This window comes from Capricornis sumatraensis, chromosome 4, assembly GCF_032405125.1.
Source record: "Capricornis sumatraensis isolate serow.1 chromosome 4, serow.2, whole genome shotgun sequence".
In the NCBI taxonomy this organism is placed as follows: Eukaryota; Metazoa; Chordata; class Mammalia; order Artiodactyla; family Bovidae; genus Capricornis; species Capricornis sumatraensis.
Window position 1 is genome coordinate 134,552,475 of NC_091072.1, and position 12,468 is coordinate 134,564,942.

The 12,468-nt window shown below is 34.8% G+C and overlaps 1 protein-coding gene across 6 annotated transcripts in view; it reads right to left on the minus strand.

The window, feature by feature from the left end:
• The window catches only part of PLEKHA5 (pleckstrin homology domain containing A5), a 261,444-nt gene that overhangs the window by 14,935 nt on the left and 234,041 nt on the right, over window positions 1-12,468 (minus strand). For 4 of the 6 annotated variants that reach the window (XM_068969980.1, XM_068969984.1, XM_068969982.1 and 1 more), the window contains 5 exons: window positions 10,923-11,024; window positions 7,975-8,086; window positions 7,030-7,076; window positions 5,128-5,245; window positions 64-182 (listed from right to left, as the gene is read on the minus strand). In XM_068969980.1, the coding sequence (XP_068826081.1) occupies window positions 64-182; window positions 5,128-5,245; window positions 7,030-7,076; window positions 7,975-8,086; window positions 10,923-11,024 (498 nt within the window). Of the gene's footprint in view, window positions 1-63; window positions 183-5,127; window positions 5,246-6,066; window positions 6,256-7,029; window positions 7,077-7,974; window positions 8,087-10,922; window positions 11,025-12,468 lie in introns of all 6 variants that reach the window. The other 2 variants (XM_068969979.1, XM_068969978.1) reach the window with 1 other exon arrangement.

The following is a 12,468-nucleotide window of genomic DNA, read 5'->3' on the forward strand; positions in this document are numbered from 1 at the left end:
TACATAAATGTGGCAAGAAATAGGTTTCAGAATCCTTCTAGAAATTAATGGATAGTTAAATACCGTTCTTGAATCCATCATCTTCTTAGTTTTCCTTAACGTTACATATGAGGCTATTGTCGAAGATTCAGGTGTTGGTGATTTTGTTCTTGGAGGGACTACTCCAACAGGAAAGTGGGAACCTAAAAGTAAAAAGAGCAGTAAGTTCTATAAAACATCTTCACATGACACTGCTCTCTCTAAAACATATTCACATGACACTATCTCTCACTGATCTATTCAGTTTCTGAGACTTTTAAAATTAGAATGCAAATTTATTGTTTGAAAAGAGATAAGGAAACATTAACAACCCTTCATTAGTCATTTTATCTATAAACCAGCAATGATGCTAACCAGACAAATTTAGGGTTAGATTTAGAAATAAAGTTCTACTGACTATAACAGATGACATTAAAACATTATAAAAATTTAGTAACACTCAATGGATCATATATCTTCACAACAACTCTGTAAAGACAAGAAGGTAAAGGAAATGCAGTTTCTGGGTTAATGGACTTCTTCACATCCATACAGCTCAGCAGCATCATGGCTGGCGTTTCTGCTTTTCCTGTTGTTGCTCTCCTTCTTCATGAAATATTTACAATTATTTTCAGAGGCTGAAAGTACCTTAATCTAATCCCCTCACGCAGATTAGCAAAGTTATTGTCGAAAGGTAGTCATTTACCTAAATGTCCTTCATTTTCATTTGATCTCTTTCAATCACACTGCACTACTTCAATAAAGAATCTACTAACAATGTTAAGAGACGTTAACTATAGGCAATTGAAGTTAACTTTTCTTTCCCATTTCTGAAAATCTGTAGAATGAATACGTACTACTTTTATAATTAGAAAACAACACACAGCTGTACACACAAAATCATTAACATAACAATAAAAGCTAGTGGTCAGTTAACAGAAAATGTATTCACTTGTATCATAGTTGTCTTGTTTAAGCAGAAGATGTGCACTGTTGTCCACGGAGGACACAAGTAAAGGAAGGAATTAATCAAATCTTGATGGTTTGTTGAAAAAAAAAAAAAATCACTCTCTTGAGGTTCACTAACGTCATGAACTAAGTATCAACAGAAAAATGAAATCTTATTTTTCCCACTAAAACCAGATAGTGGTCAACCATTCACAGTCCCTATAGGTTAAGAATCAAACAATCTGCAGCTGAATCAAGACGAAATATTATGAAACTGTGTGTTTATGAGAATTGTATATTTAAGAATGTGAAGAGCTGGACTGCTATGTTACAAGTAATTTTATAAAGCAAACAAAAGACTTTTCTGTTGTGCCAGTCAATGGTCCATTTCTTTTTTTTATTGAAGGATAATTGCTTTACAACAGCAATCCATTTTTAAGAGCTCTATTTTAAGTCATGTGGTAAAATATAAACTACACTGTAATTGATCTGTATACTTCAGACAATTTATTCAGATGAGAGTCTATTATACTTTTTAAAAAAAAATTTTTTTTTTATTTTTAGGATTACACTTAAAAAAAAAAAAAAACCCAAATTTTAAAAGAAGAAAAACTTTGAGAGAACATATTTCAGACAGTACAGTTTTTATGAGTAAATATATCTATGAGTTTTTTGCTAAGAGTATTAAAATTTGTTCATCCATACTCTTCTTGACAGACATGTGACTGCTTCCAGTTTTCATCTACTATGAATTAAAGCTTGCTTTACAGACCCTTGAATAAGTCTTTGTGAGGAGTTATGTTTTCATTTTTCTTAGGTAGATACATAGGATTCCTAAGTTTGATAACTGCATGTTTAACTTTATAAGAAGCTGCTGGACTATTGTTCTATCTTCGACCACCTCAGAAATAGGTGTGAATTTCAGCTGGTCCACATCCTAACCAACACTAGGTAGTCAGTCAGTCTTTTAAGTTCAGTCATTTTAGATGGTGTGCATTGTGATTTTTATTTGCATTAAAACTGCAATTCTTTTATGATCAATAAGTTGTAAACTTTTCCATGTGCTTACTGGTCATTTGTATACCTTATTTGTTAGCTCTCCAAGGCTTATATGCCTGCACTGGGTTGTTTATTATTGATTTACAAGGGTTGTTTATATATTTTGGATACAAGGGTTTTGTCAGGTGTATGTATTGGTAATTTTTTCTCCTGTTCTGATGGGCAAAAGTTCTAAATTTTGATGAAACCAAATTAATCAGTTTTCACTAAGAGTATACCCTTCAGAGGGTCCCAACTTTATCTGACTGGGTCTCCTAGCAGACTACTAATATGTTCATGCTCTGAGCTTTATCCTGTCACAAAGTGAAAGCTGGCTTTCATGCTCCACTTAGTAACTTCCTGGATGCCTCTTGCTATAGACTGAAGTGGTCTTCCTAAAATTCCTGCTGAAACCCTAGCCCCTTTATGTTGTGGACATAAAAGGAGGTTGTTATGACTCACAGACTTAAGAGAATGAACTTATGGTTACCCAGGAAAAGGGAGGCAGAAAGGAATAGCTAGGGAGTTTGGGGTGGACATGTACACTCTGCCATACTTAAAATGGATAATCAACAAGGACTCTATAGCACAGGGACCTCTGCTCAGTGCTCTGTGGCAGCATGGGTGGGAGGGGAGTATGGCTGGCTGAGTCCCTTTGTGTTCATTTGAAACTATCACAACATTGTATGTTAATCAACTGCACCCCCAATACAAAATAAAAAGTTAGAAAACCTTCCCAGAACTTGATCTTTCAGCCTGCAGAACTGTAAGAACAAGTGTCTGTTGTGTAAAGCTCTTGGTGGGACTCCCCTGGTGGTCCAGGGGTTAAGGATCCACCTTGTAATGCACAGGACATGGGTTTGATCCCTGCTCCATGAACTAATATCCCACATGCTTTGGGCTAACTGACCCTGCATGCCTTAATTAAGACCCAACACAGCCAAATATGCAAAACAAAACCAAAACAAATAAACCCCCACAAAACAAGCACTTGTTCTATAGTATTTTGTTACGGTGGTCTGAGTAGACTAATGATGCATGTATTAGTCACTTAGTTGTGCCTGACTCTGTGACCCCATGGACTGTTAGCCTACCAGGCTCCTCTGTCCATGGAATTCTCCACGCAAGAATACTGGAGTGGGTAGCCATGCGATCTTCCCACTCAGGGCTAGAACCCAGGTCTCCTGAACTGCAGGTGGATTCTTTACTATCTGAGCTACCAGGGAAGCCCAGACAAATGAACCACCCTTCACGTAATTTTCCACCTGAACATTCCTTTCTTTACTTTTCTTCAACTTCTTGAAGCTTCTCAAAAAATTTAAGTGATATGAACCAGCTTTTATATAAAAGTGCTAGGTCTTAGTTGCAGCACACGGGATCTTTTAGTGGCGGTATGTGAACTCAGTTGCAGCATGTGGGATCCAGTTCCCCGACCAAGGATCAAACCCAGGCTCCCTGCATTGGGAGCACAAAGTCTTAGCCACTGGACCACCAGGAAGTTCCTGAACTAGCTTTTTTTTTTGGCTGCACCAAGTCCCTTGGTTGTGGCGCTTGGGATCTGAAGATTTGTTGTGGCATGCAGGATCTTTTCAGTTTTGGCATGCAACTTCTTTGTTATGGCATGTAAGATCTAGTTCCCTGACCAGGGAGTGAACTGGGGCTCCCTGCATCGGAACTGTGGAGTTTGAGCCACTGGGTCACCAGGGAAGTCCCTGAGGCAGCTTTTATAATCCCTGTTTGTGGGAGGATTGGCCAGGATATCTAGTTACCAAAAACATTTACTTTTGTTTGCTGTCTGATAATTCCTGCATATTTATAACTACATGCAACAATATGGTAAGGACTAAGACTGTGACTCTTTAACTTAAATTTGTCTGTGAAAAGAGAAAGTTAACAAAGACTTCCAATGAGAAGATATGATTTGAATGAGAAAGGTGTATAGATATTAACTTTTCAAGATAGCAGTATTTTTCTAACGGGGAAAAAAAAAAACACTGACATTAGAAAACCTTGAAAAATATTCCAATTATGGAAAAAACTATGTGAATATTACCATTTCATATTGTTCAAAATTTACTTTGTGACCCTCTAGCAGGTTTAAAAAAATTGACTAGAAAGTTAATGATGATCAGAAATTACTTTTCTGAAAAATCCCACATTCTAGAGTATTTTTCACTAACAAATTTTTTTGGTGAAACATTTTTGAAAGTAAGTCACAGATACTTTACTCCTAAGTGTTTCAGAATTCATTTACTATATCTCCTAAATAACCACAGTCTCACAGCATCATTAGGCAGTATCTAGAACCTATCCAAATGTCCATTATTCTCCAAAGAATGTCTTTAGAGCTTTTCTTTTAGACCATGATCAACTCAAAGTTCAAGTACTGTACTATATCTGTTTTTTCCTGTCTTATTCCTAAATAGCCCCCTCTCTATCCTTTTTTTAAAAAAAATAATATTGATTTCTTGAATGACTAGCATTAAAAAATAATCAGATGACTTCCTTGGTGGTCCAGCGGCTAAGACTCCGAGCTCCCAATGCAGGGGGCCCAGGTTTGATCCCTGGTCAGGGAATTAGATACCACATACTTCAACTAAGACTCAGCACAGCCAAATAAATAAGTATTAAAAGATAATCAGTATACATAGAAAAATAAGCATTATGTCATAGAATTTACTTTTATGGAAATTGTATAACAGTCTGTCTTATTCCTACTCTTCTATGTATAATTTTGAAAGAGTAAAAACCACAAAATAAAGTGTCAGGTTAGGAAATAAAAAGTTTTTCACAAGTTTGACATAAACTTATTTCTCAATAAAACCTCACCTGAACTGACATGAAGTTTTTTAGTCTTTATCCCACAAAGGATGAATAGTCCAAAAATATTACTGTGTTTACAAAGGGAGATTCCTAGCAGAGAAGGTGACTTACAATATACAGTTTATGGGTCATATTATTGTCCCAATATCTGAAAACTTCTAAATTCAGAAACTCGTCAAATTCCACAGGTTTCAAATAAGGGACTGTGGGCTCGCATATGCACTCTGTCAGCATGCAAACTGAATTTGTTTCTAAAATGTGTGAAAAACACAGGAGATAAGACATATCACAAATGCTGACCTTTAACAGAAGTTTCTATTTCCGAAGCAGGTTCTGATTTTTCTTCTCCATTAGACTCATCAACTTCTGCCACTGTTGTTAATTCTGGCTCACTCTTGTAGAGTCTATAATCTGGACCCTTGAAAGAAAGATGTGTAATTACAAAAAAACAAAAAAGGTAAAAGTCTTTTTAAAAATGTTTACCTCCAAAAACTCACACTCTTAACAATCAAAAGCCTCAGTCAGCTATATTGTGTATAAATCAGTTAATATATATGTTATAATTAGGATAGGGAAAAAAAAAGACTTTGAAAGATTTTTAACCAGTATATCTTTTGGTTTTAAAATTAAGAATATTCCTCTTAAGGACAAAGTCATCAGAACATTTTTATCACAGTATAACTAAAGTCTGAAAATAATTATATCATATTAACTCAATTAACCCTATTTCTTTTTTTCTTGTTCTCTTCTCCTTGCTTATTACATTTAATACATTTACTTAACCTCTAAGCTTTTTTCTAGTTCCCATGGGTAATGTCTCTCGCTGGCAATGTCCAAATGCTCTAACGGTTTTCCTATACTGAACTGCCCACATCCCAACCTTTTCATCGTTCCTGATAAGAATCTTTTTCTTCCTTGCATCTTTCTGATTTAAAGATATCACTGTGCCTCCAATATCCTGAAATGGTAGATTTAAAACATGGCTCCTTAAACACATGCAACATAACCACTTGATGAAAATATTCATGAAAAGCAACAAACTATGAAATATTAAAATTGTGGGGGGAAAAATGACAAAATAAGCAACATAAAACTAAAACAGGAAAAACACAGACGATGTTATATATGAACACAAAAATACTGATAATAATAAAAAGAAAAGATTGAGTCAAAAATAAATTGTTGGGAAAAATGAGGGGATATACAATTGATTACTCTGTGGCTATTGCAGCCACTTACACAATGGGATCCATTTCTTGGATATCCTTGAACTTGGTGAATCTTCTTTTCTTCGGGCAGATGGACTGGGCCCCTGCTATAACAGAGCAAGGAGCTGCTATCACTGGGCAGAGGGGGGATTATGGGAGGCTGGTCTGTAAAGTCATAGGACCGAGGAAGTGGAGGACGAGGTGGGACTACTTCCTCTTCCTAAAGATTGTAGAATAGTCACCTTATTTAGATAAGCATATTGAATTAAGTATATCGAAATTCTTTGCAATGGTAAGTTAACTTACATTCACTTTAAGAAAATTAAAGGGACACTGCCAAGTCAAGAGTCTCATATCAAAAAGTAAAACTGAAAATGTTTATGATAGCCAATATCTGGGTTTTAAATTTGGTTGCATCTCATTTTTTCGGTAACCATAGGTTAGCTTTACTCTGAAGCTCAACATCAAAACAAATTTATGAAACTACTGTATTTCATTTTAAAAATAAAAGAATTAATTTTAAAAATCTTGTTCTACTTCGTTTAGGTAAATTTAAGAGAGAAAAAAAGCCATTTCTTTTTGGTTGACTTTTATACAAAATTCAAGACAACAGATGCTTTCAACTAGGTTGACAGTATCTCTTTACAGCTGTAATTTCTTTATGGTATGCATGATACACAGCCAACTATCAGTTATACACTTTAAAAAATACACCAAACAATAATAAGTAAATACTCAAATTACTTAGATTAGAAAAAGTATGACAATGTTAAAGTTCTAACATAGATAAAAAGTGGTGATTCAAATTTTTTTGCATTAAAAAAAGGGAAAAAGATCACACTCATTAAAAGCACCAAATTACTGAACCAGTGAAACTTCAAGATTAAGACAATAACAGATATATTTAGAAAACATTTTTGTTATGAGTAAATTCTAATTCATGTTTTAATTATAAATTAAAATAATTATAGTTAGAGAAACAATCCAAACTTACCTCATTTTTGTACTTAACTGTTGAGAAAGGCTTTGATCCTATCATACCTATTAAAAAAAATGTAAACTATAACTACTTAACACTAAACATACCTTCTTAAATCTATAGAAAAAAGGAACAATTCCATTTCAACAAAGGCTTTAGTTTCTAACCCCCCGTTTATTAATGTTTTCTGAATTTAAAACCCATTACACTGCTATACAGTAGAAATTAACAAATAAAGCCACTATTCTTCAATAAAATAAATTTAAAAACTCATTACCTTAAAAATACAAACTGAAATATCTAATTTAAACGACAGTACAGGCAAATGGGTTTTCTCAAATACATTTGGTTTAAGTATGATTTGATACCATCTTTTAGGAGGGCAATTTGGCTGTGCCTATCAAAATGAAAAACGTAAACTTATCTCTCATTTTGTAGAATCCATTAGTACTAGCATGTGTGTTCATCATATACACAGTAATGTTCATTATATCAAAGAAAAACAAAAAAAAACCCTCAACCAACCCACCAACAACCTACTGGAAGCAACCTACTGAAAAAAATACACTGTTCATCAACAGTGAAATTGATAAATTACAGTTTACCTATACAATGTATTTTTACACAGCTGTTACTATACTGTGTTGTTAAGGAGAAAAAAGCATACCGATGAAAACAGCACTTTCTATTGAGGGGAAAAAACTACTCAAACCAAAATATTGTGTGTGTTTATAATTACAGACACAAAACAATGATTTATTTTTGTCTGAGTGTGGCTGGGAGAACTTTCGCTTTCTATATTACATATAAACTTGGGTACTAATTCATTATTACAAAGTACCTGTTTCCTAATGCCAAAAATCTAGTAAAATAACAAGAGAAATCCAATTCTGCATGTCATTCCATTTCGATATAATAATATGGTCAATTAGTGCAGAATAAAAGACAAAACTAATGTACCTGTTTCCGAAGTGCCTCTCTGCTGCTTGTGCTTACTCAGTCCTTCCATGACATCCTGAATTCTCCAGAGTTCTTTCTGAATTTGTGCACGCTGAATTCCTGCTGATTCAGTCTATCCGTAAAAATGGGTAGACCACACATGAGGGCGGTGAGAGGGAGAGAAATCATGAGATACAGCTATAAATTCCACTAATTACTTATCTAAACAATGAGAACCACAGTGGATTACGTTTGAGACTATTTAATATAATCTGTGTGTCCTTCTCAGTTTTGCAATGTCGATGATAAAAGAAATAAAGCAGAAAAAGAAAAATTTAATATTTCAGACCTACATGGTACACTATTTCACATTTTTTCAATAAGCATTGTGTTGCATTATTTACAATCGGGAAGGAATACTGACTACATGGGACTAAAAATGGGGAACTTCCCCTAAACCAAAACCAACAAAACAACACAAAAACACAACAGAACAGAAACTCACCAACCTCAAATTAAACAAAACATTTTTAGGGGGAAAAAAAGGAAAGTATTTTAGCTTCCTAAGTTCTAGAACATAGAGAAATGCCAAAAAAAGAAAGGGCAATTTACAGAATATATTTTGAAGAGTTTTGACTGATAGAGTTAAAAAGAATTTTCAGGACAAATTTTCAGTTTGCCATTTTATTATTGCCATTTTTATTCCAACCTAAAGTTGTATCTACTTCTTTTTACCTCTAATAACCCATTTCATGACCTTAGGCTAAATACTCTAATTGAAGCCAAAATAAGATAATATTGGTAAGATTCTAACAAAACTCTATGACTCATTGATAAATAGTAAAACAATAAATATAATTTTTAGGACTAAAACTTAAAAAGAAACAGGTAATAAGTATGAAAATTGTCATGATTATGCTAGCCCTGAAATGTGAATACCAATAAAGACTTGTGAGAGGGAATATAAACTACACAAATCAGACAACTGCACATACAGAATATGTATTATCTTTGCAATAATTTAAAATAATACATATTTCTGTGTATCTGAAAGGGGTTTAATGAAAACCTCATTTTTATTTTATTTTGCACTTCTCTGGTTCCTAGTTACACTAACCAACTTTTCAAACACTTGTTAGCAAACTGTGTTATTAAGTTTTCTATCAATTAAAACTATTCACGTTCTTTGTCTATTTTGCTAATGCATTTCTGTTTCTCCAAACCAAAATGAAAAAGTTTTCCGCAAATCTAATTAAGTAACTTGTTGAATTTCTAGAGGTTCAAGATACTTCTTCCTAGTATGTCGTTTTCCAAGTTTCCTATGTGGTTTTCATTGTTTACTCATGTATTTAACAAATAATTATATATGTTTTATATATAGTATGTTTTATTTGCCTGGTTCTATTCTAAGTGCTCAAAAAAAATCAACACATTCAACCATCATAATAACCCAACAGGGCTAGATACTAGTATTATTTTTATTTTACTGAGTGGAAACTGAGGCATATGTAACTGGCCTAAGGTTATACGTGCAACGCTGCTTCTCATAAGATTTGCCTCCTAGTTTTTCATTTTTAAAAAAAATGTCTAAATGCTTTTGTGATCTTTATTATACCTTAAAAATATAGAACCATTTTGTGATTTTCTTTTCTGGAAATTTGGTTGGAATAGAATTATGCTTATGGGAACAAGTTTCATCCTGATAAGGTTGAATCAGGTCATCGACAACACAGTATAACTATTAATACGTCTCCATTTATTCAGGTCTTCTCTCACGTCCTATACTAATTAAATATTCATGTGCTCAGTCGTGGCCAGCTCTTTGCGACCCCATGGACTATAGCTTGCCGGGCTCCTCTGTCCATGGAATTTTACAGGCAAGAATACTGGAGTGGGTTGCCATTTCCTTCTCCTAAATTTTCGTGATGAACCTTTTTTATTAGGTTAATCAGGACTGCAAACTGCTTTGGTTCACAGCTTTTTTTTATGGCCTACAGCCTAAAAATTAACTTTATACTCTTACTCTTAAGGGGTTATTAAAAATCCCAAGTACCAAAGATTTTGTGGCAGAGTGTATATACTTGTAACATCTAAAGTCTTTAATATCTGGCCTTTTACAGATAAAGTTTACTGATCCCTTGGTTATATTTTAGATATTTACCATTTTTTTAATATTGCATTTAGTAACTTCAGTGTACAAAACAGAAGTCACAACCACACCTGGCTACTTAAATTTAGATAATTAAAAATTCCTGGCAACACTGCAAATGCCCAAGAACTACACTAGCAACACTGACGGGCCTAAAAACTACATGTGGTTTAGTGATTCTATTTTGGAGAGCATGCATAGAAGACAGGTGACTTTCTATGTCAGCCTTACTGTATTTATTATACTGAATTCTTCAGTCCACTGGGATTCCAATGCAAATGATTAAATTTACATAGGGTCACAAGTATGAAGTGACTTTATTATTTTTTCAAACATATATAATCTCCATTCCCCAGGGTAATATTTTAAGACAGCTATTATTATTGTCAGTTTACAGACAAGAAAACAAACACCTGGACCTTGGCTCCCTATCTACCTATACACAAAATTAGATTCTTTATGCCAAAAGTTGCCACATCTTCCCCTATTCTAATTAATATAGCAGTCAAGATAATGGGCTAAAACAGTTTGATAAAAGAGGGATTTAAAATAGAATAGATAAAATAATTTGCTACTTCAATGGCAAGTGACAGCGAGGAGCACAGAACACCCTGGGGCTCAGGATAAAGAGCTTTTAGACAATGAGGGCTGGGCTATTTTGTGACACAGTAAGATTCCTATCATTGAAAGTATCGAAATCCAGATGTTAGGTAGCTAATTATGCAACAAATGCTGAAGCTGTGAGTGAATCCAACAAGATGGATTGCACAGTACCAGTCAAAGCCAGTTAGAACAAAGTAAACTTATTATAATTCTGTACCTGAACTTCACCGAGGCGATCCAGCTGCTCTTGCATCTGGTTCCTGGTAACAGTTACGTCGTACTCTAACTTATCATATTCTCTCCACGCTCGTTCCAGTTCCTAAAATCAAAGGGTTTTAATTACTTTCACGGAGAAAATGTGCTGGTGTGTTATCACTCTTGTAATCAATAATGGGCAAAGTACAACATGTTATAACTCATTTCCCTTTTTTTCCTCTCATTTAGCTCATTTAAGAAGAATGCTGAGCAACTGAATTATTTATTATTGTGCTGCTGTATTCAAATTTCACTTAAAAAAATCAAAAACAAACAAAAATAACCCTCAAACAACTCAAACAAACACACTTTATATTATTTATTCATTCGTGACGTCAAAATACTCAGTTGATTGTAGGATCTAAAGAGGTTTATTTGGAGAAAATATGTTATTTTATTCATGACAATACATTAATTTTTTCTTGAAAGTGGTTTCTTAAAATGCAGAAGAGGCATAAGTAAAATATTTTCTTATCTGTCGTGATTAACATTTGTCCAGAAATAAAAACACTAAATAGGCTGTATTTTTAGCATGTCAGATTTTCAATAACACTGGAAGCTTGACATAAATTTACTTAGAATAAATATACATTCATGTAATGATTTCCTTTCTTGGGCTCCAAAATCAATGCAAATGGTGACTGCAGCCACAAAATTAAAAGACACTTGCTCCTTGGAAGAGAAGCTATGACAAACCTAGATAGCATTCTGAAAAGCAGAGACATCACTTTGCCGACAAAGGTCCATATAGTCAAAGCTGTGTGATGGCTTTTGCAGTACTCATGTATTGATGTGAGAGTGGACCATAATGTAAGCTGAGCACCAAAGAATTGATGCTTTTTGAACTGTGGTGCTGGAGAAGACTCTTTAGAGTCCTTTGGACTGCAAGGAGATCAAACCAATCAATCCTAAAGGAAAAGTGAAGTCGTCAGTCGTGGCCGACTCTTTGTGACCCCATGGACTGTAGCCCACCAGGCTCCTCGTCCATGGATTCTCCAGGCGAGAATACTGGAGTGGGTTGTCATTTCCTTCTCCAGGGCATCTTCCCAACCCTGGGGTTGAACCAGGGTCTCCCGCCTTGCAAGCAGATGTTTTAACCTCTGAGCCACCAGGGAAGCCCCAATCCTAAAGGAAATCAACCATGAATATTCATTGGAACCACTGAAGCTGAAGCTGCTATACTTCAGCTACCTGATGCGAAGAGCTAATTCACTGGAAAAGACCCAGATGCTGGGAAAGATTGAAAGCAGGAGGAGAAGGGGTCGACAGAGGATGAGATGGTTGGATGGCATCACCGACTTGATGGCCATAAGTTTGAGCAAACTCTGGGAGATAGTGAAGGTCAGAGATGCCTAGTGTGCTGCACTCCATAGGTCATAGAGAGTTGGACACAACTTAGGAACTGAACAACAACAAATGAACCTAGTGCAGCTAACTAATATAGTGAATCCTGCTTTTGACAGAGGTACTACCCACCTATACTTTTCTTCTTTGGGGAAAAGAAAACT